Source organism: Chiloscyllium plagiosum, chromosome 13 (genome assembly GCF_004010195.1).
Source record: "Chiloscyllium plagiosum isolate BGI_BamShark_2017 chromosome 13, ASM401019v2, whole genome shotgun sequence".
NCBI classification, from domain to species: Eukaryota; Metazoa; Chordata; class Chondrichthyes; order Orectolobiformes; family Hemiscylliidae; genus Chiloscyllium; species Chiloscyllium plagiosum.
In genome coordinates this window covers 39,642,491-39,669,648 of record NC_057722.1, presented here as the reverse complement: position 1 = coordinate 39,669,648, position 27,158 = coordinate 39,642,491, and the positions used below count along the sequence as shown (strand labels likewise).

At 38.9% G+C, this 27,158-nt stretch overlaps 3 protein-coding genes across 3 annotated transcripts in view; 1 reads left to right on the top strand and 2 right to left on the bottom strand.

Annotated features, from left to right (window-relative positions):
- The window catches only part of ndufb5 (NADH:ubiquinone oxidoreductase subunit B5), a 16,987-nt gene extending 13,018 nt beyond the window's left edge, over positions 1-3,969 (bottom strand). Inside the window, exon 1 of the mRNA XM_043702238.1 lies at positions 3,843-3,969. Within this exon, the coding sequence (XP_043558173.1) occupies positions 3,843-3,960 (118 nt within the window). The 5' untranslated portion in view covers positions 3,961-3,969. The remainder of the gene's footprint in view (positions 1-3,842) is intronic.
- Positions 3,970-4,435: 466 nt separating this feature from the next.
- mrpl47 (mitochondrial ribosomal protein L47) lies at positions 4,436-14,274 on the top strand. The gene is made up of 7 exons (XM_043702237.1): positions 4,436-4,541; positions 8,474-8,619; positions 8,976-9,036; positions 9,245-9,341; positions 9,630-9,760; positions 12,605-12,700; positions 14,122-14,274. The coding sequence occupies exons 1-7, from the start codon at positions 4,483-4,485 to the stop codon at positions 14,228-14,230; spliced, it is 699 nt and encodes a 232-aa protein (XP_043558172.1). The 5' UTR covers positions 4,436-4,482; the 3' UTR covers positions 14,231-14,274.
- actl6a (actin-like 6A) overlaps positions 12,478-27,158 on the bottom strand; it is a 26,803-nt gene continuing 12,122 nt past the window's right edge. Inside the window, exons 6-14 of the mRNA XM_043702236.1 lie at positions 26,546-26,640; positions 26,082-26,188; positions 22,256-22,345; positions 20,873-20,934; positions 20,643-20,757; positions 18,311-18,391; positions 17,074-17,169; positions 15,869-15,955; positions 12,478-14,900 (exon numbers count right to left, since the gene is read on the bottom strand). Of these exons, the coding sequence (XP_043558171.1) occupies positions 14,820-14,900; positions 15,869-15,955; positions 17,074-17,169; positions 18,311-18,391; positions 20,643-20,757; positions 20,873-20,934; positions 22,256-22,345; positions 26,082-26,188; positions 26,546-26,640 (814 nt within the window). The 3' untranslated portion in view covers positions 12,478-14,819. The remainder of the gene's footprint in view (positions 14,901-15,868; positions 15,956-17,073; positions 17,170-18,310; positions 18,392-20,642; positions 20,758-20,872; positions 20,935-22,255; positions 22,346-26,081; positions 26,189-26,545; positions 26,641-27,158) is intronic.

Genomic DNA, 27,158 nt, shown 5'->3' with positions numbered 1-27,158 from the left:
CCCTTCGGCCCAACAAGTCCACACCGACCCGCCGAAGCGAAACCCACCCATACCCCTATATTTACCCCTTACCTAACACTAGGGGCAATTTAGCATGGCCAATTCACCTGACCCTGCACATCTTTTTGGACTGTGGGAGGAAACCGGAGCACCCGGAGGAAACCCATGCAGACACGGGGAGAACGTGCAAACTCCACACAGTCAGTCGCCTGAGGCGGGAATTGAACCCGGGTCTCAGGCGCTGTGAGGCAGCAGTGCTAACCACTGTGCCACTGTGCTGCCCACTTGTGCCACCGTGCCACCCACCTGTGCCACCGTGCCGCCCACAAAAGGGACCAGAATTCACAAGCCCAGATACAGAGCAAAGACTAACACTCCTTGAGTCTGGTGCCTTAGACCACTCGGCCATCCGTCTCAGTATCTCAAGAATTACAATGCTCCTGTTAAGCATCTTGGGACATTTCATTATGTGAGAAACACTATATAATTAAGTTGGTGCTGCAGATATAAATTGTATACTTTAACATTAAATGCTTAAGAAAACAGAACTTTAAATATATCTTAACTTCAATAAACAATATTGCTATTCAGGTTTTAGCAGATTCATTTTCCAATCCAAATTATATTTTCCCATGTAACTGTGTGATATCAAAATTGTCGTCCAAATCTGGACTATTGTATGATTTGGGAGTCAAGCTGAATGTAAAATAATGTATTTTTGTTTAAAACAATAGAAACCATGATTACAAAACTACACATCTAGCATGAAGCTTTTTGACTTGACTACTACCTATTTTATGGACTTTCAATTAAAACAACTTTGAAGAGGTTATAAAAGAAAATAGGGGCAGATTTTCTATTATGATTCCAGTTTATACTCCAATGAGTCAAAACAAGGCTGTGTTAAGGGCACTACCTACACTCAATGACAGATTTATCATAATTCCATAACAGATTTATCATAATTACACAGATTTTCAATTTAATAGTGTACTAATGTAGACATCTATTTTATTCAGATAAGATTATGAAACAGTGGGAGACAGATTAATGTGCCATGACTGCTATAACATGTATTAGCCTAATTTAAAAACAAGACCCATAAAAAAAAGGTGCATTGCAAATAACACCAAAATAAAAGGGTTAAATATAAATGTGGATAAAAATCCTGCACAATAAGCCTCTTCCCAATTTTCCAATCAGGTTCCCTAAAATGAGCTGCCAGAGGATGTGGAGGAGGCTGGTATAATTGCATCATTTAAAAGACATCTGGATGGATATATGAATAGAAAGGGTTTAGAGGGACATGGGCCAAGTGCTGGCAAATGGGACTAGATTAGTTTGGGATATCTAGTCAGCATGGACGAGTTGGACCGAAGGGTCTGTTTCCATGCTGTACATCTCTATGACTCTATAACTTGTGGATTAATTCTTAACAGCTCAGAAAAGTACACTTCCACAATGTCTGCTACACATGTTAAAACAAAGTTGACTTTCAACTGGTGTTAGAGGCATTCTGGAGACATACATATGGGCAGAACCTAGGAACCCTCCAACCACAAGGGATGAACTCGGATTTCACCAGTTTCCTCATTTCCCCTCCCCCCACCTTATCTCAGTCAAATCCATCGAATTCAGCACCGCCTTCCTAACCTGCAATCTTCTTCCTGACCTCTCCGCCCCCACCCCAGTCTGACCTATCACCCTCACCTTGACCTCTCTCCACCTATCACATTTCCGACGCCCCTCCCCCAAGTCCCTCCTCCCTACCTTTTATCTTAGCCTGCTGGACAAACTTTCCTCATTCCTGAAGAAGGGCTTATGCCTGAAACGTCGATTCTCCTGTTACCTGGATGCCTCCTGACCTGCTGCGCTTTTCCAGCAACACATTTTCAGCTCTGATCTTCAGCATCTGCAGTCCTCACTTTCTCCTCAAAGAACTCAGGGATTGACCGTGGAGAGAATCATGCAGTTCCAAATATCGTAGGTTCATAGAACATAGATTCTTTACAGTGTGGCAGCAAGACATTGGGCCCAGACTCCACACTGACCATCTGAAGAATATCCCGTCCAATAACACTGCATTCCCCATGGCTAATCCACCTAACTGACACATCCTTGGACACCATGAACACCCAAAGGAATCCCACGCAGACACAGGAAGAGTGTGCAAACTCCACACAGACATCCACCTGAGGGTGGAATCAAACCCTGGTCTCTGGCGCTGTGAAGCAGGAGTGCTGACTACTGAGCCACTGTGCCGCCTTAAATTAAGAAATAGCAAGACAGCTTTTACAAAAAAAAGTTAGAATGGACAGAAAGGAAAAGTATTTAAAACACAGACTCTTAGCAAAAACAGAATTTATTTAAACGGTCATGCAAAAACCAAAGTTCTCCCTTACCACAAAATGCCATATAGTGCCTCTGCATATATGAGAAATAAAGGGTCCTTTTGGCACACTGGTAATGTCCTACCTCTGAGCTAGAAGACCTGAGCTCAAATCCAACCCACTCCATACTGTATGATAACAAACCTGAACAAATTGATTTTTCTAAAAATAAAGAATGGAGTTCTAGGTTCAAGTTCCAGCTGCGCCCAAGGTATATCATAACTCATCTGAACAAATGATTAAACATATTTACATGCAAAAATCTTTAGAAATATACATTCTTAATAAAAGTGAGCTGCTCCCTTTGCACATGTCCATGATCTATTAAATACTCTTTCTTATTTTGCTCCACAGGACTTAACTGCTGTCACCATGCAAACACTTAAGTTTAAACTTTCCCTGAGTTTTGCTCAAAATTTTTTTTCCAGAGCTTTGATTGTCAGCTCATTTTATTCTGATCATTCATGAGATAATATTGCATTTGTTGCTTGATTGTGTTCAATCAAGCAGGGCTTTCCTGAAGAAGGGCTCATGCCTGAAATGTCAATTCTCCTGCTCCTTGGATGCTGCCTGACCTGCTGCGCTTTTCCAGCAACACATTTTCAGCTGTGTTCAGCTATTCTCAATTACTGCTATTTCTTCTTTAATAATAGACTCTAGCATTTTTCTAATGACAGGTATTAGGCTAACTAGCATATACATCCTCCCTCCTTTTCAACAGGGGCATCACATCAGTTATTTTCCAATCTGTTGGAACCCTCACAAGTTACAAGTGTTGACTGTTCAGTTCTGAAGAAGGGTCACTAAAGTTGAAACATTAATTCCATTTGTCTCTCCACAGATGTTGCCAGACCTACTAAGTTTCTCCAACAACATCTGAATGTATTGACTGTTACTTTTCTGGTCAGCCTCACACATACCCTGTGAACTTCAGTCAAGTAAAAACTCTTCTGCTTCTGTCTCAACTCACTCCAGATCTTATTCACCATCACCAATTACATTCATACACTTAAGACAACTTCCAATTACATCTCAATTTTAAAATCCATCCAATGACATCATCTGGAGTCTCTTCCAATCCCAGAACCTCCTGAGATATCTGTATTCCTCTAACTCTAGCCTCTTGAGTTATTCATTCTACATTCATGGCTGTACTTTTAAATGCTCATGTCCTGAAATCTGAGAGGTCCATCTTACCTCCATTTTCGTACATCGCTCCTTCTCCACCTTAGAGACACTGATTAAAACAAACTCTGAATACAGCTTCTGGCCACTTGCACTAAAGCAGTACCCACTAATGGGCTGAGCATCAAAATTGGCCTTAATGAACCATTTGTTCGCCAAGTAAATGCAAGTTTTTTTTTGTTGTGACCTGCTGCACTTTACAAGGTCAATCGATTCCCTGACGCAGACGGCCGAACTGAACTAAGAGTCGGTTAGGGCCAGCCATACCTTTAGAAGCTGCAGGAAAAACCTTGAGTAAGGAATTTCCAGCCAGACGCTGCAGTTTGTGAGAAGGTCGCCGCGCCACAAGAGCAGCCGCAGCTCTCAGCACACTTAACACCGCCATCTTTGATACTCCTCGGTGACTCCAGTGGTCACAGGGACGGAAATCGGCAGGCGCCATGTTTGATACTCTCCAGGTCGCCTGAGCAATTCCATGAAGTGTAAACCAACAGGCGCCATATTTGACCATGGCAAGGATTCAGAATCATTTCTCACTACAACGCATTGTGCAAAAAACAGCCAACAAATTTTCAAATTAGATTATCTATCATTTTTCTGTAAATATGCTCTAGCGCTTTGTGAAAGGGTAAAATGAATGTTGATGCAAATAGCATATTTTCTGTTTCTATTTTTAGATTGAAACATCTGCACAGTGTATTATTGTTTTACTGACATTGGGAGCGTGCTGGCCTGGTTGCATAAACGACCTTAAAAAAGATTATTTACTTCGGATAGTATACAGTACTGATTATTTTTAATGTAACCTTTTTCTCTAATGGGGGCACATTGGGTGAATATTGGCCAATGAGATGCTCTGGCGGCCGGTTGCCGGGAGACTGGTGACGTAGTGCATTCTGGGAGTAAGATGGCGGCGCGGGTCGTGAGCTGGTGTCTGCAGCTGAGCAGGAGCTTCAGGATCGGCCCGTGAGTAACAGGGAGAGAGAGGGCCTCCGGCCCACTAAAGAGGAATATATTGATTAGGGATAGTCAACATGGTTTTGTGATGGGTAGGTTGTACTTCACAAACTTTATTGAGTTCTTTGAGAAGGTGACCAAACAGGTGGATGAGGGTAAAGTGGTTGATGTGGTGTATATGGATTTCAGTAACATCCCCCACGGTACGCTGTTGCACAAAATACAGAATCGTGGGACTGAGGGTGATATGGTGGTTTGGATCAGTAATTGAAAGAAAACAGAGGGTCATGGTTGATGGGAAATGTTCATCCTGGAATTCAGTTATTAGTGGAGTACCGCAAGGATCTGTTTGTCATTTTTATAAATGACCTGGATGAGAGCGTAGAAGGGTGGGTTAGTAAATTTGCAGGTGAAGCTCAGGTCGGTGGAGTTATGGATAGCGCAGGAGGATGTTGCAGACTACAGAAGGACATAGATAAGTTGCAGAGCTGGGCTGCGAGGTGGCACATGGAGTTTAATGAGGAAATATGTGAGGTGATTTACTTCAGAAGGAGCAACAGGAATAAAGAGTACTGGGTTAATGGTAAGATTCTTGGTAATGTAGATGAGCAGAGAGAACTCGGTGTCCATGTACATCAACCTCTGAAAGTTGCCACCCAGGTTGATAGAGTTGTTAAGAAGGCTCATGCCCGAAACGTCGATTCTCCTGCTCCTTGGATGCTGCCTGACCTGCTGCGCTTTTCCAGCAACACATTTTCAGCTCTGATCTCCAGCATCTGCAGTCCTCACTTTCTCCTTGTTAAGAAGGCATGCAGCTTTTATTGGTAGAGGGATTGAGTTTCAGAACCACGAGGTCAAGCTGCAGCTGTACAAAACTCTGGTGCGGCTGCACTTGGAGTATTGCATACAATTCTGGTCACCGCATTTTAGGGAGGCTGTGGAAGCTTTGGAAAGGGTTCAGAAGAGATTTACTAGCATGTTGCCTGGTATGGAGGGAAGGTCTTATGAGGAAAGGCTGAGGGAATTGAGGTTGTTTTCGTGAGAGAGAAGGTTGAGAGGTGACTTAATTGAGACATTAGATAACCAGAGGGTTAGATAGTGTGGACAGTGAGAGCCTTTTTTCCTCAGGTGGTGATGGCTAGCACGAGGGGACATGGCTTTAAATTGAGGGGTGATCGATATAGGACAGATATCAGAGGGAGTTTCTTTACTCAGAGTAGTAGGTTGCATGGAACGCCCTGCTTGCAACAGTAATAGACTTGCCAAGTTTAAGGGCATTTAAATGGTCATTGGATAGGAATGAGGATGAGAATGGAATAGTGTAGGTTAGATGGGCTTCAGATTGGTTCCACAGGTCGGTGCAACATCGAGGGCTGAAGGACAGGTGCTGCACTGTTGTTCTATTCTGAGGGGGTATCTAATTGAAACATACAAAATACTGAATAGCCTGGACAGAGTGGCTGTTGGGAAAATTTTTGTTCTGGGAGGAAAGACTAGGCCCCAAGGACACACCCTTACAGTAAAAGGAAGAATAGGGTGAAGGAGAAACTTCTTCAGCTAGAGAGTGGTGAATCTATGGAATTGATTGCCACAGAAGGCTGTGGAGCCCAAATTACTGTGTGTTTATGACTGTGAGTGTGTTCTTGTGTGAAGGAGATCAAGGCTTACGAGGAGAAAGTTGGAGAATGGGGTTGAGAAATTTATCAGCCATGACTGAATGGCAGAGCAGACTCAATGGGCTGAATGGCCTAATTTTCTGTTCCTACATCTAATGGTCTTAAGATCATCATAGCAACAATGAACACTGGTAGCAATGTGCATGGGACATATACATGCCAAAAAAACAAGTGAAGGTTAACCATCACAAGACCCAGAAAGATTGTCAAACCACCTACACGTTATACAGACTCTTAGACGCATAAATAGAAACAAGAATTAAGTACTTTTGAAACAATGTAATGCACCCAGTGTATGGAATTTTAGCTTGGACTTTGGGATGATGGGAATATTGTGTTATTGTTTTCAGCTCAGTATAGTAATGAGCCAAGGACAGCTTGACCACATGAACAGCCATGAGAACTCCAGGCAACAGCATGCTAGACTAAGGATGCCTGCTTACGTTGCTTCTTAACTGCAATTAGATTTTCTGCTACGTAACCCTGTGAGATTGTCAAGTAATCAGAACTTGTGTTTCTTACCAATCCAAGAGTGGTAATTCTGTATTAAGAAACACATCAGAATATTAGATATACTTGAAGAAGAAACATGTTGAAGTACTATAGCATAAAACGGGGACATGGGACTAATTTAATTTATTTCATTTCATATCCTGTTTATGTATATGTCGAAACATTGTTACTTATTTTTATGGGATAGCGATCCTGTAAAGGGTGAATTTTGAGAAGATTTGTAGCTCAGTTTGAGGTTTGGATGTAGGTTTGCTTGCTGAGCTGGAAGATTCAATTTCAGATGTACATCATTAATTTTACATCAACTAGCCACAAAGACACATGACCCTCTCTCACTAGTATCCTTACATACAGATGAGGAAGGATACTGCTTCGACTGGGACAACACATGCATCTTAGGACAAGCCAAACAGAGACACGCATGAGAATTCCTAGAAGCATGGCATCAACAAACACATTGACTTGGATCCCATTTACAAACCCCTGAGAAAAAGAACAGGAAATGATGTCACCACCAGAAATGGGATCACCAATCCAAGGAAACCTAAACACATAAATAGAAAGTGGGCCATGCCACCAGTGCTTCTTCTGGAGGCTCACTGAAGATGTTGCTTATTTTGGTGACGAAACGTCTGAAAAACAAACCTTCCAGCTCAGCGAGCAAACCTACATCCAGATCCGGTAAATCTTTTGGTTGCAGATGTTCTAGAAATAAATACTCAGATTTCTGGAGATTTGAGGAACAGTAAAAAGTTGTATTTACAATTTTGTGCTTTGTAAGGCATCTATGAAGGGATTATTTCTGTTAAAACTGCTACATAACTATAACTTGTCTATGATTTACACCTGTAATTAGTCAAGTTCCTCTTGATATTGATGCATTGCAAGGTTTGCACTTCACATTTGTAATGTCATTACATACATTGTATCATGATGTCATTGTTGTGACATACCCACACCCCAGACCTTGACAATCGAGTAAATCTTAATGGGAGGTTAAGTTCTTTGAGGAGTTTGAGAAAGTTTAAATAATTATGTATGGCAACCATAACTGACCTATAAGACCTAAAAAAAAGAGGCAAGTGTGAGCAAATTTAATAACCTTAAAATAAACCATCTTTAATTTGCATAATCCATTAAAATGTAAACTTTCAAGATAAACGAAGTAAGCATTCATGATTTACAGTGGAGTAAAATCCAGAAAGAAATGAAACTATTCATCATGACACATGTCCATTAGAAGCTTTCATAATCTGGAATGATAGCCTGCAAAGCAAATGGAAAATTTCAACAATTTTTCTTCATTAATTCATGAATTGCACTTTAGAAGATGGATAGTGAACTACCTTTTTGAATTGTGAATCCTTAGGGTGCAAGTACACCTACGGTGCTGTCAGAAGCGAGTTCTGGGATTTTGACCTCACGACTGTATACAGCTTAGGAGTTGTACTCACCCAGGCAAGTAGAGGTTATCGTCAAGAGTGTGGTGCTGGAAAAGCACAGCAGATCAAGCAGCATCTGAGGAGGACAATCGACATTTCAGGCATAAGCCTTTCATCAGGAATTCATGATGAAACGTCAATTCTCATGCTCCTTGGATGCTGTCCTGCTGTGCTTTTCCAGCACCACACTCTTGATTCTGATCTCCAGTCCTCACTTTCTCCAAGTAGTGATTATTCCATTCTTATGAAACTTATGTGGCAAAGTGAAGCTGGCTTTCCATAACTTGTCAAAATGTTCCTGCTATTAAAGGAAAAACTTGGACAAGTTTCAGAAGATTAAACTAGGATCAAGCCTGACTGCACAGCATAGATCTCTGCATACTTCTGCTTCCTGTCAAGGGCTGAATGAGTTCTTTGATGACTCTAAGAATTGGGGAGAACCAACAGTAAAATCCGGTGAGTTGCCTTTTGCAAATTCCTGAAATTACACTTTCCAGCACTTTTGTGTTGTTTTATTGAAATCTTTAACTATTTTCCTACTGTAGATAGTTTTCTTTCAAATGAAACATTAAATAAAGACAAACAGTGCACTTCTTAGCAGCTGGATGGGGTTCTATCAATAAGAAGGGTTAGAAAGATGTGGGCCAAATGGAACTAGGTCAAATTGAGATGTCCGATTGTCTTGGACGAGTTGGATCGAAAGGTCTGTTTTCATGCTGTACAACTCTATGACCCCACTTTTTCTCCTATCCAAAATCTGATAGTTTGAGCTTGATTAAAGTGTAAATAATGATTTTGAATTTGCTTTTTAGGTGCACCTTGGACAGCAAAACAACTACGATTAAAAAGCAATGAAGATTTACACAAGCTCTGGTATCATTTTCAGACTTCAGTTGTATGCTTTAATCTGATATTTAAAATAATTTTTTTGTGGAAACTGATTTACTGACCAAATAGCTTCCTCCTGTACTCTAACTTGTTCAAGAATACTGCAGTTATGCTCTACATTTGTGAGAAAAACTTTCTTGACCCTGAACTTTAATTTTTTTGTATTTCATAAGATTAACTGTTGCTTTTGCAGGTACATCCTTCTCAAAGAAAAGAACATGCTTTTGACTTTGGAACAAGAAGCAAAGCGACAACGATTACCGATGCCAAGTCCAGAGCGCTTAAAGAAAGTAAGGAATAAACTGCAAGCCTGTTCTGGTCCTAACATTTTCTGTGTGATTCATATTGATAGTGTGAAAAATATACTTTCTGATCAAGAATTCAAGAGCAGTGGCATAAATTTAGTTTAGATATCGTTCTTTGCTGTCCGACCATCTTATTTTGATCAGTTTGAATAATTACAGTAAGTAATAGCATCTTCAGTAAGCATCCCAGTTGATTAGTATTGTGCACCATAGTAACAGATGTACACTACACACTTCAAATAGAGAAACCAGTATCTGAATTTTTAATAATAGATGGAACGATCTATGGCTAGACTTGACTCCATTGTTCAAGAACGTGAAGATGCTCTGAGGTTGCTGCAGACTGGGCAAGAGAAAGGCCGACCTGGTGCTTGGAGGAAGGACATCTTTGGGCGAAACTTTTGGTAAGAAAGATTTGTTTATGACGATGAAATACATTCTAACAGAGATATAAATCTTTCATAAAAGTTGGTTTGTAATGCTTGGTATTTTTATTCTGATTTTGGAGTTCTTTATCATAGTTTCAGTGTTAGAAGTGAACTATTTTCTTCTTTTGTACTGTTATTTCATCAACCTATGTATTGTTTTAAGTTAGAAATGACATTTCTTTCTTTAATTCAGAAGCAAAATCTCTTTAGATCTGGTGCATGTGTAATTAATACATAAATAAAGAAGTGTTATGGTCGATTCATGTGGAAGAATTATAAAAACAAATAGACTTCCTGACATTGTTCAGAGTTCTGGAGTGAGGCCAAAACCCACAACCTTCTGGTCTAGAGTACTACAACTAAGGCAAATGCAGAATAAAATGGTGTTAAGGTAGTGTTATTCAATGAGTCAAATATTGGTGTAATATTAAATAATATTATGCAGGGTGCTAATTCTTCAATATTAAAAAAAGTGATACTAGGCCTTCTATTGGTAGTTGAAGTATCTAAAATTATATAATTCCACAAAATTAAGTTTGTGTAATGATATTCTGGTTTTGATGAGATTTTAGTTGTGTCTTAACCGTCACGGCCTCAGTGGCTTGGATTTGATATTTCATTTGCAGCTGTGGTTTGTAGTCTATAATCTGCCTAACTGCCACTAAAAGAAAGTGAGAACTGCAGGTGCTGGAGAACAGAGTCAAGAGTGTGGTGCTGGAAGAGCACAGCACATCAGGCAGCATCCAAGGAGTAGGACAATTAATGTTTCAGGTATTTCTCCTGCTCCTCAGATACTGCCTGACCTGCTGTTCTTTTCCAGAACTACACTCTTGACTAAGTGCCATTAGACCCAATTTTCCCAAGTGCATTTTATAATTGTGTACTTTTCTTTAACTTCTTGTACATGAAATTAATATCTACATAAACAGTTTGAAGTTAATATCTAACTACAAGTCATTTATTATTACAATGCATTATGCACAACTATCCATTTAATGCACAATGTTTGATTGCAGAAAATCCCCTTTTGTTCAGATCACTTAGGCCTCAACCGATCTTTAAGTCAGATTGACAATGTTTTTTCAGTCAATCAGAAGTTAGTTTCTTGGTTCTTTCCGTATCATTCTTTTGGGTATGTTTGGGATCAGGCTAAAAGCATGAATGTAAAGGAGCACTGGGGAGTTCAACACCCAGCAACAAGTAATTACTAATGTTGGAGGAAAGCCTCAAAGCCATTTAAACAGAGTAAGAGTAGGGTAGAAAGACCAGTGTAGTTTGGATGTTGTGTTAAGCCAGCTGAGAACCAAGTGGTGCAAGTAAAAATGGTAGAAGGGAAGGTGAGACCTGGGAGGTAAAAACAAAGAATTAGTTGGCCAAATGTGATCAGCAGACAAAAATAATGGCAGAAGACTAGACACTGCAGGAGGACAAGATATGAAACTAAGCAATTTAAAATTAAATTACTTAAGTCTCATAATAAGTTGGGTGACTTGTGATACTAATATAGGGTAGACAAAAGTAGCTTTCAGATAGAACATAGAAAAATACAGCGCAGTACAGGCCCTTTAACCCTCGATGTTGCGCCGATCCAAGCCCACCTAACCCACACTAGCCCACTATCCTCCATATGCCTATCCAATGCTCGTTTAAATGCCCATAAAGAGGGAGAGTCCACCACTGCTACCGGCAGGGCATTCCATGAACTCACGACTCGCTGAGTAAAGAATCTACCCCTAACATCTGTCCTATACCTACCACCCCTTAATTTAAAGCTATGCCCCCTCTTAATAGCTGACTCCATACGTGGAAAAAGATGTTGCACTAACTTCTCAAAAGCATGATAATTAGAATTTAAGCTGCAATACAATGAGGAATTCAACATGCTGCCAAACAAAAACCCTCAGTCCAGTGAAATTCGAAGGCTGAAAATCCATGTAAACCAAACAGTTTTTAAAATGAGTTCTAGTGTCACAAGCTGATTGAAAGCCATATGAAAAGTATTAACATGTAAGGTTTGTCAGTTGCAACTTGGGTTCTCATCACAGCATCCTTATTACGAAGGGGTTATCAGTTGTAGTGCAAGTAAAGAGAAGGCAGACCCTAAGAACTGCCTCAGCTAAAATAGGGAGTGAACTGTTTGCATTGCTTGATATATTACAGTCTATCTATCTAACCAACTAAGCTACCTACCCTGATATTCACAACCATGTTTGAGGAACATTTGCACATGATTGTTATTCTAGAATGGAGACAATTAAATATTGCACTTCATTAAATTTTCATTCATAGGTTTGGAAATGATAAAGGATAAAAGCTATTGCAAGTATAAAGGTAGATACTTCATTGTTATAACACCAGGATTTGCATTTGGCAGTCATTATATTGGGAAGTTGAGGTGAACTTGCCATGTTGGAGGAAGACATGAAAAGATTGAGAAATGTTATTTCTAGTTACATTAAAATACCAGAGTTTGACAAAAAGTCTCCTATCCAAAAATATGATTAGGAATAGAAGATAATTTTAATGCCTACATGTGTTTTTGATTTCTAATAGAAAATAATTGATATTTGTCAAATCATTGACAAAATGTGGAACAGTTTGAAATGGAGAGTTTAACTTGACACGATACAATACTCTGCCACACACATTTTCCAATTATTTAAATACAAGTGAATTCACTCATGCAAGTCATACTTATGTAATCCAGTGCATTGCAGTTTATTCAAGGTAGCATTCCAATAAATATTGTCTGATTTTATGATGCTATAAAAGTTTACTAAATCAGGGTTAAGCCTTCTACTTCAGATTTTTCTTTTCTAGGTACAAATTTAAGGAATGGCCTATTCCTTGGTATCTAAACAAGATATACAGAAGAAAACGATTTTACACGCTACCATTTGTGGATATTTTTGTTAGGTAAGGAATCATTATCTTAACAGTTTACAGTTCAGCTGAATTTATAAGATTTGCAGTTATATCATCCATTATTTTCTTCAACCTTTTATTTATGGTATTTTATTAGTGTTGGTTCAAGTATTTTCTATATTGAATGATTGTAACAGTATGTTAAACTGCGGAAATGTTGAAGTATTATCTTTAATGCATGTGAGGACAAGTCTTAATGGGAGCAAGAGTCACTATTGCATGCTTTTAGCAGAGGTAATGGCCTACTGCTATTATTGCTAGACTATTGATCAAGAGACCCCAGTTTGAATCCTGCCATGGTAGATGGTGGAATTAGGAGTCACATGATGACACTGAAATGATTGTAGATGGTCAGAAAAAGCCATTGGTGCCCTTTTAGGGAAAGAAAATCACCTGGTTTGGCTTAGATAGAAAGCTACACTCCGTACTGTAGGTGACACTTAACTGCCCTCTGGGAAGTTCAGGATGGATAATAAGTGCTGGTCTGGCTAATGACAACCCATATCCCATGAATGAATTTATTTTTAAAACATGCTTTCTTTCGTAGGATTGGAAAAGTTTGATTCTTGGTTTATAGCCATCTTTTGCTCCAGCTTCATTTTCTGTAAAAATTTTTAAAAAATTATTGCTGAGTTATCATCTATTACTGTATTGGTAAAGGTTGTTAAGTTTTATGTAAAAACAAAAAAGGAAAACCAAGAAACTGATGTACTTAGTTGGGAATAAGAAATAGTATTTGTGTGGCCCGTGCTGTTTTACACTGCCTAAAGTATTTTATTGAAGGCTTAAAAAGGGTTAAAAAATTTAAAAAGAATGAATAGTCATTAGAGGTATAAAATCTGAATCTCCACTAATGCAGACTTGTTTAAATCCTGTTAGTTAGTCTGGTTAGAAGGTTCTATCCTAGAATAGCCAGTGCAAATAAACAATAATACTACTTGCCACTCAACACTCATCACCAGTTGAAATGGAAGAAGAACTGGTTTAGACTCTGCACTTATTTCATACAGCAAACTAGCTCATTAATCAACAACGAAGCTTGAGCATAAAGGAAGGAAGTTAAATATCCAGCACTATAGAATAGAATTTTATGCCAAGCACAAGGCAATGTTAATGCAAGTGAAAAAAAAACCTTGGTTAGAGGTAGATTTTAAAGGAGCACTTTTGAGGGATGAAAGATTTAGTCATGGGAGAAATTGACGCGCAATGTTAGCATTGAAGACCTGGAGAAACAATGAAGTTGAAAACAATTTAAGAGGCTGTGTTAACTTGGAGACAATGTAGGACAGCACATAAATGGTTAAACATGTTTGGGTGCAAGGATGGACACTGGCAGAGTTTGACAGAATCAGGTGAAGTGGTGGAAGAGCTGAGTATGAATTAACTGCCAATTTTTTTTTTATTTCTGCTAGGCGACGTATTGAGAAGCACCTACGTAAAATCAACAATGCAAGAAAGGCAAAAATGGAGGAAGAGAAAGTACTAAAGGAAAAATTCCAACATCGGTCTGCATCAAGTTAATCTTGCACTGAAAAAACCTGTAAATAAAAAATTAAATTGTTACACAACTGACTCAATTTAAATATTAAGTCCATGTGAGTATGATGTGAAGTGCACAGGGAATTGAAAAATCTTTAAACAGCAGTTAGGGGTAATTAAGGACTATCACAAGTATGTTTATTCTGCCGTACCTCCAGATTTGCTTTCAGCTGACATGTAAACAACTGCTATCATTTAAAGGCACAAGATAAACAGTTCATTTATACTGTGTAAAAAACATAACCAACTACAAAAATATCACTAGCGTAATAATATTTGGTGTTGCCTGAACATAGTGTAATCTGAATCTAATACAAATAATAACTTGGAAGTTTGTAAACAGGTCTTTGGGGGTCTGGTTGGTCAGTAAAATTGGCTGAACAATTTTTAAAAACATTTATAAATATACATTATCTAGCCGCTATACAAAGAAGCCCATGGAGGGAGGAGAAAAAAAGTGTTTGTACAAGAGGTTCAGCACTGTTCCTGAGAACCCGAGTTAGGGTGACAAAAAAAGGTAAAGACTGGTGTAAAATCTTCACAGGTGATAGATCCATAATATTGGTTAATTTTAAGGACATTTTCTTTCAACACATTGCTTTCCTCCTTCTTCATATTCCTGCTTAGAGATCCACATTTGTTGGAATGTACCCTTCAAAACAAAAGTGTAGCTGTTAGTGAAATATTGTAACTTACAATTATTTCACACATCTTAGCAATAAAAATCTTTAGATCCAGAAAGTATACAGGGGTGCACAACTTTCTTGCACTGCAACCTCATATTTTTGTTAATAAAAATATAGACATGGCAGAATTTAAATGACAGGTTTGTTATGCAAAGATAGACTGTTGAGGATATGGACAAACCAATGTCAGACAGATAAAAGTTGTCGTCAATTGAGGGAAAGTGTGAAGTAGAACACTTAGGGCTAATTGGGAGCAGAAACAACTTATTCAAAAAGGAGCAGATACAAACAATGCCAAAATCCATAATCTTCAAAGGTTAGGTATGCGGGTAGAAAATATCACAATGGAATTCCAGTTATGCATGAAAGTGGTGGAGACATTGCTGATAAAGCCACCATGAATTTTCCATCCACTGGTGCCCTCAAAACTATGGCAGAAGGAGCAGTAAGTCTCCAACTGGAAAAGCTTTGTTTTAACCAGAAAAAACAATAAAATTCTTGCATAAGATTAGTCAGAGGATGTACTTATAAACCATATAGCCAATGGAGAATGGTAGTCTCTTTCAAAGTAAGTTTCACCAAACAAAGTCAAATAAGCAGCACAGATAAATAATGTTGACTGAGGGCTGCCATATCCATGCAGCAGTCAAAATACATCTGTGTAGAGACAGCTTAAGAAATGCACCTCTATACACGGGAGATGGAGAGAGGAGATGTTGCTCCAAGCACAGGCTGTTTGTCCTTGCTTCTGTTAGGCTCATGAGAAACCTATCAGCAGCAAGCATTCAGGATAAACACCAAGCAATTGGGAAGGGAAATGGCAGTATTAAAAGACAGACAAGCTGTCTAGTGGTTTGGAAGGGGAAAAAAAGATAAGTATTTTACATATTTTTAAAAACTATAAGACAAGCAAGAGCCAACAATTTTTACTCACCAAAGAAGCTAGAATAGACCCACCAATCCAGGAGCTAAATCTTCGTTCCACTGTGGTGTTATTGGCCATTAACTTCAACCGCATGCTCTGAAAAAGTAAAATTAATGTCTCAAATTTTAGGTAAAAAAAGTGACAGATTACCAACAGTCACCATTAAGTGAAAATCATCCAGCAACTTAGTGATCATGTGAGTAGATTAGATTAGATTCCCTAGTGTGGAAACAGGCCCTTTGGCCCAACAAGTCCACACCAACCCTCTGAAAAGTAACCCACCCAGACCCATTTCCCTCTTACTAATGCCCCTAACACTTTGGGCAATTTAGCATGGCCAATTCACCTGACCTGCACATCTTTGTACTGTGGGAGGAAACCAGAGCACCCTGAGGAAACCCACGCAGACGCGGGGAGAGTGTGCAAACTCCACACAGACAGTTGCCGGAGGCTGGAATCGAATCTGGTGCTGTGAGGCAGCAGTGCTAACCGCTGTGCCGCTCATAGTGACATACTGACTTGGAAATTAGTAATTTGCTCTTCCAGGAGCTACTTGACACCAATATCTCACCAAGCGATTTAGCACTTAAACTTATTTAAGGGACTAAAGGTTGCAATAACTACATATCTTCCAAGTACTCCAAAACAAGTTAGGCAGGTCTGAACCATTATCTGTCTCTCCGGCAGTGAAATCTAACTTTGCCAAGTCTGGAAATTAATTCCAACAGAATTCAACTTGTTGGATGTTTCTTAAAAATTAAAAAACTATCCCTATAATTACCCTTAAATCAATCTTTCATTCTCCACTATTTATTTTCTATAGACAGATTTACGTTGAATTTACTTGCCTAACAGCCTGGTTCAAACTATACCCTTCACTAAGGATTTTTCAATCTAATTGAAAAAGGCAAGCAAATATATCAGGACCACACACAGATCCTGATGAGGCTTTTGCACAGAAATGATTTTATAAATCATAGCATGTTCTGTAACAAAAACCTTTAGGAAATCTGAGGAAAATATAAGTGTAATGAATTGCTGGCAACTTAGTTCACTGCTGACTAAGTTCAGACATTATTTTTAAAAAATACTACAAGTTTGAATATCTCAGTCCAGTTTCAGCAAGGAAAATCCATACTTATCAGTCTTAAATAGAAGTTAGGCAAGAAACTAATAGGTTAACTTTGGAGACTTTCTTTGAAATGGATACTCACAGGTGGCGTTTTCTGGGAGAGCTCCCTGTTCAAACGGTCTGTGAAGCTCTGTATTAATGTGTTTCCACCTGCTGCAATCACACTGCCATATAAACCCTGAGAAAAACACCCAAAACAGTAATTAGTAACAAGTATTAGGAATAAACCCAAATCCAATATCAGTCGCTGGTTGGTAGAATGTTCTATTATCCACTCGGAACTGTTGTCCAATTTCACCGAAGACAGACCTGGGTCTAGACTTAATCAGTGGAGGTAGATGTCCTTTATTTAGCCTCACTGTTTTGTTTAAAACTTCAACAAAATATCCCCTTACTCTTTAAAATTCCAGGAATACCCCAATCTCGCCGATAATTTAACCCTTAATATCGAGGAATCAGGCTAGTAAGTCAGAGTTGCATTCAATGCATGGCCAATATATCCTTTGCAAGGGCTGGTGCCCAGAACTGCTTACAGCACACAGAGTTCATCTAACCATTGCTTTGTATGACCTTCAGCAACATGTATTTTAATCTTCTAGATATAAAACACTGTATTGACCTTCCTGGATTCTTTTTCCCCTGTACCTGTCCATGACACTTTATGATCACTGGGCCTTAAATTAGATCTCTAATTAATCACTGGGTCTCTTTGGGCCTCTGGTGTTTCTAGCTTTTTGCCATTTAATTGCAAGAATTATAAACTTACTCCTGTTGTAACATTTTAATGATTATTCTAACTATGTGCCTGAATTGATCTAGAATAAATTTAATAGTCTAATTATAATTGATAAATGCAAATTAGGTTATATCAAAAGAATAGAAGTTTCAAACACAAAGCAGGTCAATCACCATCACTGAGAAAAAGTGAGGACTGCAGATCAGAGTCGAAGAGTGTGGTGCTGGAAAAACAGAGCCAGTCAGGCAGCAGAGAAGCAGGAAAATCAACAATTTTGGGAATATTCCCTATGAAGGGCTTATGCCCGAAATGTCTATTTTCCTTCTCCTCGGATGCTGCCTGACCAGCTGTGCTTTTCTAGCGCCAGATTCTTCGACCCATCACCATCCTTTGAAGGGTACACAAAGACATTTGTTTAGAAAACCTAAAAGTTCCTTTTTCCTTTTCAGATGAGAATGAAATTTGTTTTCAGATAGTCTGTTTTAAATTTCTGGCACTCTGATTTAGAAGAGACTTTTTCCGAAAGCAAAAAAAACATTTAGACAAGCCCTACAACTTTGTCACTATGGGTTCAAATTCTTACCGGTCTAATATCAATGTCACACATTCCAACACTTGTGGTCACTACGTGGCTGACACCCAGCATTGTGTTTCCAGATAAACCCTAAAAGGACAGAAATACATCAATTATAAGTGAAGAGGAACAGCTGTTCCTAATTCAGTTGGACAGTATCCCACTGATGCCAATTTTGCAGGGTGCCCTCCTGTGGCATGATGATACCCTTGGACTGAGAGATCCTGGTTCAAGTCCCACCTGCTCCAGAGGTGTGCAATGTCATCCCTGAACAGGTTGGCTAGAAAAACAGGTTATATTTTAATAAAGCAATGCTGTTTAGCAGCTTAAGAAAAACACCAAAAAATTCATGGTGATTTTGTGTTGCAAAAGTCACTCAGTTTACATGATACTTCTGGGTATACATAAAGAAAATAGAAACAATGCTGCGAGGACTCTTGTGGCATAACGGTTGTGTCCCTGCCTCTGAATCAGAAAACCTGGATTTAAGTCCCACCTGCTCCAGGGACATGTCATAACATCTCTGAACAGGCCAATTACAAAATATATTACAAAGAAAATCCATGGTGGAGCAGGACATTGGTCCTGGAAGCCGGAATTCGCCTGCTGAATCAACTAGCCATGAAAATGGATGGCGCTGGAGCAACAGGCCTGTACCTGGCTGTTGCTTGTGGTACTATGGAATCAGTGTTTAGATTGATTATGGCCATTTGCACACCCTTTTTAAGTTATTTGAAAAACTTGTTGCATTCCTGATCTTTGGGCATCTGGTTTTCAAGGGTGTGGGCAGATTGGAGGACCCCCTTGTGGGGCTTCTCCAGGGCCTGGCTAAGCTGGCTACAAACAGACCCAGACAGCGCAATGTGGACAGGATCACAACTGCCAACTACCTGCCCCTCTTCTGTAGTAATGTGTGTGTCCAGGTGTCCTTGGAGAGGGAGCACTCAGTGCCCATCAATGCCTGTGGAGAGAGGTGGCACTGCACAGACTACAGTGTTTTATTTCCCCATCTAACTCCATTTTGACTTACTCCCTTCTTGTTCTCCCTACATCTCCCTCACTTTGACAGATTGTGTTGCAATTAGGGCTTTGCATTTAAACTTCTAATTGGCTCTGCATGGGTGGTTGGTGGTGGTTGTTAATAGTCAAAAGCAAAGTAAATCACAGTGATTTGGTGATGGGAAAATTCTATACTTGTGTGATAACATTTTCAGATACAAAAGGAAAAAAAAAAGCAACACTGCCAGGGCTCTGTGGTAGTAGAGCAGTAGTAATGTCCCTCTGTGAAAAGGTCATTCAAGGGATATTTAGCAGGAGGTCAACATGAGATACACATTCCAGATGAACAATGTCAGTGAGGTCTTAAAATGTCTTTGGGGATGTGACTGCTCGAAGGGACCCAAGGTTCAATTCCAGCCTTGAGCGACTGTGTGGAGTTTGCACATTCTCTCAGTGTCTGTGTGGGTTTCCTCCAGATGCTCCGGTTTCCTTCCACAATCCAAAGATGTGTAGGGAGAATGAACTGGCCATGCTAAATTGCCCATAGTGTTCAGGGGTGTGTAGGTTAGGTGCATTGATCAGGGGTAAATCTAGAGTAATAGCGGGGGGAATGGGTCAGAGGGGTTAATCTTCAGAAGGTCAGTGTGGATTGGTTGGGCCAACTGGCCTGTTTCCACACTGTAGGGTAGGTGCATTGATCAGGGGTAAATCTAGAGTAATAGCGTGGGGGAATGGGTCAGAGGGGTTAATCTTCAGAAGGTCAGTGTGGATTGGTTGGGCCAACTGGCCTGTTTCCACACTGTAGGGATTCTGATATATCTATGGTTTCAATCAAAGACTCAGTATGCAAAGAGTAGTGCTCACAGTCCCCTGTCTATACCAAACTGCTTAGGGAAATGCTGATAATGGACCCTTGAAACTTTAACTCAAATTGTCACCATCATGGGCCAACAGCCAGATTGGACACTTAGACCTCTTGCCCCTACTTGCTTTCTGAATACAAACCTGTGACTTTTGCTACAAGGAGACATGCAGAAACTAGTTACAATTGTAGTATTTGGTTAGAATTATAGATTTGACTGAGAATAAGTGTAACTAATTAAAAAAGAGAAAGACACATAATTAAAAAGATAAGTATTTATGGAGTTTGCAATTGAAGATTGCATCATGGCTAACAGGCAAGGCCAGTTCCTTACCCACAACCGATTTTAAAACATTCAATTCTAGAATCAAACTAATCCACTAACAGCATATTTTAAATTACTGTGGTTTTGTCTGATCAAATTAAATCCACTGAAGCTCTTCACAAAAAGTTTCTTTCTCTTTCCACTCAGTTCAGTACCTTGACATTGGAAGGATCAAACAAGCCTTCTGGAATTCTTAGTCGTTCAGCACCAAAATCACAGTTATAGCCATTAGGAAATTCATAATGAACGCTGGGCATTTGGGCAGCCACTCTGTGGAGACAAAAAAGGGAGAGAATACCATACTTTCACCACACAAAAGAAACCCAAATTACAATACTGAAATCCTGAAAGAATTGACTTAATTGTTCAGCTTTCTGCCACTTACTGTTCATCATATGAAGAATCAGACACCTGGAGCACTGAAGCTTGGAAATCCTGAATCACTTCCTGCAAATTTATAATCCCATAAATAATTATGCAAAACTATTTTAGAAAGTTACAGGAACTGAAAAAAATTACACATTGACTGTCATGACCAGCCTTACCTTTTCAATTTCATTACTCAATTCTAATGTGGGAATTGGTTGCCAACCTTCGATTGGCAACATTATTCTCTGTCTTCAAATCCTTCTTAGGATGGGTCTCTAACCTGATGTGGAATGCTCCCCATCCCTTTCCCACAACTGCTACGTCCTGCCAGTGGGTAACCGGGCCCAAATGCAACTTTCAAGCACCTTAATCAGATCCCAAACCCACTGCCAAAAGCCTCAACTTGAGCATTTGCAGGATGTATTGGAAGACTTTCCTCAGCATTGATTTGGGAGAAATTTAAGAGCGGTATCACTGCCACTGCATCCAAGGGCGTTATCAATGGTGCACTTACATTTGTAAGACTCTACGGATCATTGCTAGGAAATCACTCAAGAATTATCACATTCCTCTCCACTACCAGAGCCAAAATCAACCCTCTGGTAGCGAGCCAAAGACTTTGCACCATTGTTGACGTCTGAAGGAAATCCATTCTTTAGTATATGATAATCCTGAACTCATTTTCATTCCTTCAACCCAAGTGATTCCCATCCTCTTCACTCTTTTATCCAAAGACAATGGATAGGATAAATAGACAAAGCCTTTTCCCTGGGGTGAGGGAGTCCAGAACTAGAGGGCATAGGTTTAGGGTGAGGGGGGAAAAGATATAACAGACCCAAGGGGCAATGTATTCACGCAGAGGGTGGTACGTGTATGGAATGAGCTGCTGGAGGAAATGGTGGAGGCTAGTACAATTACAATATTTAAGGGGCATCTGGAAGGGTATATGAATAGGAAGCGTTTGGAGGGATGTGGGCTGGCTGCTGGGACTAGATTGGGTTGGGATATCTGGCCGGCATACAGGTTGGACTGAAGGGTCTGTTTCCATTCTGTACATCTCTATGACTCGATGACAAGCTTCCAAAAATGCAGAAATACCCTCAGGATTATCAATCACAAGGTCACTCAACTTCAACTACTGGTGCTCGCAAGTCTAACACCAACCTACAAATTTTTCTACTCTTATTTTGGACATTAATATCTCAAAAATAAATGTTATTCATGAAACTAAATGGATGTTTCATACAAGATAGCAGGTAGTCCAACTCACATTGAGCGAACATGACAGGATGATTGCTTATATTTAAATCAATTGAATTCAAAATTCAATACTTTAGAGGTAACTTAAGAAAATGTTTCTCATTTGCTACATCCTATGGACATGGTTGTTATTACTTACATTGCACATGTAGTTGTGCCAGGATCGTGTGACCTGAGGTAGTTTCTCTTTCTTCTTCCAATTAGGAGGTGATCCCTCACGCACTGATTCCTAAGAGAACAGCAATAGAAAATTAAATATTACTTATTTCTATTTTTCACTGCAGTTTCAATTTTAGATGCATAATAAAAATAAAAGAAAATTTCAAGCCAATAAGATGATCACTGATGATTTCTTTTTAAAATACACATTACTTACAATTGGGAGAATGCGTACATTCATCACATAACTAGAAATGTGTAGTAATACTCCAATGCTTGTTCAGGAAAAAGCTTTCCCTAGTTTAATACAAGTTTATGACTGAGAAAATATAACATTTCATTTCCTTGCTGCACTGTTCTCAATTGATGCAGCAATTTAGTGACTGGAGTACATTTCAGTAACATAGACCAAAGATACTTAAAGTCATCCAGGATTCCCACTCTTGGTGTCATTTACTGATCTTTGCTGCAAGTTGTACATTTAGGACTAGACCATGGACCAGCTATCATTTATTAACATTATCTTCAGAAAATAAAAGGAGAAAACTGGAAAACAGTGATCTATGGAGTTACAAAGTGGTGCACAAATCAGATATGCTGCAGGAAACACAATTTCACCACAAAGATGACTACCTTACTTCTTAATTAATTCAGTTCTACATACCACATAAAACCAGTATAGGTCTATGGACAAATAATTTCATTCTGCATTGCATATATCCATGGTTTTGAGAATCAAAGTATTGACTCAAAATGTAGGAATACTAATTTTATATTTACTAAGGCACAAATTTTTAAAAACAAATCACTAAATAATATAGCTAATTAAAGTTGAACAAATAAAATCTAGTGTGTGCATGTTCAATTTTCCATATTGCTGTTATGAGGAATAAAGTAAGTTTCTGAATTTGAATTGCATACAAACTTCTGACTGCTGTAGTGGAAGATCAATTTTGAAACCATAGAACAAAAATAGCTTGTTCATTTATAATCAAGTAAAAAGGCAAGACTCCTTATGCAAAATCTGTAAAATCTCTTTTTTAGATAACAGAAGAAATAAGATACCTTTAGGAAGTTCCTTTAGGCAGGTGAAAAGCAGAATTAGGTACTATATATCATTTACATTAAGGTATTTAAAGTGCTTTGGCAAAAAGGAAATCTATGCTCAGCCAATAAAATGACTATATTTGTTCTCTACCCCAAGAGAAGTCCATTAAAAAGCTTCAAACATTGCTAATAACCTTCAATTTATTCTAGACATGGATATCTTGAGGTCATATTACTCACAATGACTTGGCCACAAAACAGCAAAACAAAAGACTTTTGGCAGGTCAGCATTGTGAAGAGGTGCATTAGTAGACTATTTTGCCCCTTGAGATTGCTTGGTCATTCGCCTAGAACAAAGCTGACCTTCCAGCGTTATGTTATTGTACTTTCACTACATTCCTCAATATAGTGACATGAAAGGATATGGGAATAGAACAGGAAAATGACGCTGAAGTAGAAGATCAACAATGGGCTCACTGAGTGATGGAGATTAAATGAATTAATAAGTCTTCAGTTAATTCAGACTGTACAAAAGAAAAAATTAAGAATAATTTCTCTGTAGCAAAGCTTCCTGATTCTAACCTTCAAGGAAAAAAATGAAAGACGTTAGTTTTTAATACAACCAACAGAGGCAGTTTCAGCCACAGGACAGACAGACAACAGAAAACATTGTCATTCAATCAACAAGGAAAGGGTTTCAGACCAGGAAGAATGTAATAATGAAAGAGGCATTGGGGAAAACAGGCTTAAGGGGATGTGTAACTGAAAAGTGTGCCTCCATTGGACACAAGGAAACCCAAAATTACTTGCCCCACTCCCTGCACAATAGCAGCCCATGTGGTGCAAGCTGTCCGCCTTCCTGCCTACCCCAACCACACAGCAGAGACAAAAAGAATAAGTGGCATTTAATCATACAATCAGGAACCTCAAGTCCAAAGGTGGGCTGGTTGCAAGGAACCATACACATCCATCATAATATCGGAGACTGATCACAGATGGGCAAGATGGGGACAGGCTAGCCATCCATTAAGCTCAGAGCTCCCTGCTTTCCGACATGTGGTAAAATTCAGTCTAATGTCTTTTTATTGCTTGATGAACTTTTTTGTCCCCCCCAATAGCTTTAAAATCTATTTTTGATAAAGGCGAAACTTTGTTAGGAGATGCATAATAAAAATAAAAGAAAATTTCAAGCCAATAAGATGATCACTGATGATTTCTTTTTAAAATACACATTACTTACAATTGGGAGAATGCGTACATTCATCACATAACTGTCTAATGTCCAGTCACTAAATTGTAATGTCCAGTACTCCAGTCACTAAATTGCTGCATCAATTGAGAACAGTGCAGCAAGGAAATGAAATGTTATATTTTCTCAGTCATAAACTTGTATTAAACTAGGGAAAGCTTTTTCCTGAACAAGCATTGGAGTATTACTACACATTTCTAGTTATGTGATGAATGTACGCATTCTCCCAATTGTAAGTAATGTGTATTTTAAAAAGAAATCATCAGTGATCATCTTATTGGCTTGAAATTTTCTTTTATTTTTATTATGCCCTCCTCACAAAGTTTCGCCTTTATCAAAAATAGATTTTAAAGCCAATAAGGACTAATATGTGCAGACATGAAAAATTAGCTGTTCATCCAGCTTGCAGTATTGCCACTACCCTACAACAGGCAGAATTTTTCCAACATGTAGAGGATTTGCACACTTCGCCACATGTCCATTCCCACTAGTCCTACTCAAAACAGAGTTCCAGGCCCTCTCCCACAGCACTTTCATCAGTACATTAATAATTTTAATGGTGCAGCTTCCAACTCTCACCCAGAATTGGAAAAATTCACCTTGAATTTACTTCCAATTTCCACTTTGTTCTCACCTTTGTGGTTCATCTCAATACCAACTCAATTTCTGGACACAGGCTCTCCATTAATATCCATTTCAAGCCTACCTACTGACTCCTATAACTGCCTTGACTTCTTCACATCCTGCTTCCGACAAGGACCCCATTCCATTATCCCAATTTCTCAGTCGCCATTGCATCTGTTCTGATGATGCTCATTCTCCCCCCCCAAAATGCCTTGGACTCATTTCTTGTCCTCAACCAAGGCCGTCCATCTTGGTCGATAGTGCCCTCAACAGTATCAAAAATCACTTCCTGCACTTTTGTTCTCTCCCAGAACGGCAGGCTTCCCCTTGTCCTCACCTTCCACCCCACCAATCTTTGCACTCAAAAGATCATACTCTACCATTTCCACCAGCTCCAGTAAAATACGACTCACCAAGCACATCATTCCCCTCTCTCGAAAAGTTAACATTTCACATGGACCATTCCACCTGTCACACCCTGGTCCACTCCTCCATCAGTCCAAACAATAGGTTCGGTCGTGGTCATTAAGTGTCCAATGGAGTTCTGAATTTTATTAATTACACACTGACAAATCACACTTGTTTAGTGTGAATAAAAAGACCTGCATCTTGGGAGAAGTATTAAACTCACGTGCTCGCATTAGTTGTAGAAAGCAGTAGGATCTTCACTAAGTAAAAGGACGTAGAATATTTATGCTAAATCATAATTTGAAACGAGCATACAGGATTTTCACAAACTGAAAAATAAAACACGTGTATTTCTAATTTATTTTCATCTGGCACTCCAAATAGACAAAGAGAATAATTGTTTCAAACATTAATGTGTTCCAACTATAAACTCCACTGGTTATAAACTTTTTTAAAAAATCCTTTGGTTTTTCCTTACCTTTGATGCAATCATATAAGGTGGGATTATTTCCACATTTAATTCTTGAAATAGTTCCCTGCACTGCATGGAGATGAAGTCTCCTGCAAGTGGTGACTTAACAATGCCTAAAATGTCAGAGAACAAAAATACTTTGATTAGATATAAAGAGAAAGTCAACATTTGTTTTCCATAGAATATCATGCACATAAAAGCACACATTAAGATTGTTTTAAAACAGTCTTATGATTTAAGGTTTCAGATAAAGCAGCAAAGAGGAACAAAACCAAACTGAGCAGATAGAATTGTACAAGGAATAAGTAATCTGATAACTCAGAGCACGCAAGAGAATACGTAGGAGCAAAAGAGAACAGGTTTTTAAAAAGTTATTTTAAAATCTACTTCTTGCTGAAAAGTTTCTTGAAATTAGTCAATTAACAACCATTCAGCTGCATTTCAATTTCAGGGTGTACATTTTTTCTTACTTTGTTGAAGAACATATCCGTCATGTACTGGAATAGCCGTGGTGTGCGTGGCTCCACTATCTAACACCAAGCCTGTGGAGCGGCCATTTGCAAATCTGACACAAAATGTGAAGGGAAATTATGTAACTGATGTGTAAAGTCAAACCATCCTACACTGCAAACTTAAAATAGCTGGTATTTTCATTAAAAATCTAAACAATATTATCAAAACAAATACAAGCAGCAATTCTCATGCGTTAGTGATTAACTGCACGCCATGGGGAGATACTGAAACATTTAAATCCAGTACAGCTCCACATCTAATCACTGATCTGGTGTAAGCCAACTTATCTCAACCGAAACAACAGCCAAGTTCCATAACTGGTTTGGTCTCCTGGCATTAATTTGGAGAGGGAGGAATATAAAGGAACATTCACCATTGATCAAGTTAAACATCAGTTTACCATCAATCTTCATTCAAATTGCTTGAAACTTTCCACATTCAATAAGATATAGGCACTTCAATGAGACACCAGATGTCAATCACTTTTGCAAAATACTACTCCAACAAAAGATGCGAAGACAAAACCATTTTGATTATAAATTAAAATGTTGCTAATTCCTAGATAATACA

What these genes read in the sequence shown, in the direction of transcription:
- mrpl47 (XM_043702237.1), top strand. Translation starts at nt 4,483, where the DNA reads ATGGCGGCGCGGGTCGTGAGCTGGTGTCTGCAGCTGAGCAGGAGCTTC. An exon ending in AGAACCAACAGTAAAATCCG is followed by an intron (nt 8,620 to 8,975) that starts GTGAGTTGCCTT and finishes TTTGCTTTTTAG; the next exon opens with GTGCACCTTGGACAGCAAAA. An exon ending in ATCTTTGGGCGAAACTTTTG is followed by an intron (nt 9,761 to 12,604) that starts GTAAGAAAGATT and finishes TTTCTTTTCTAG; the next exon opens with GTACAAATTTAAGGAATGGC.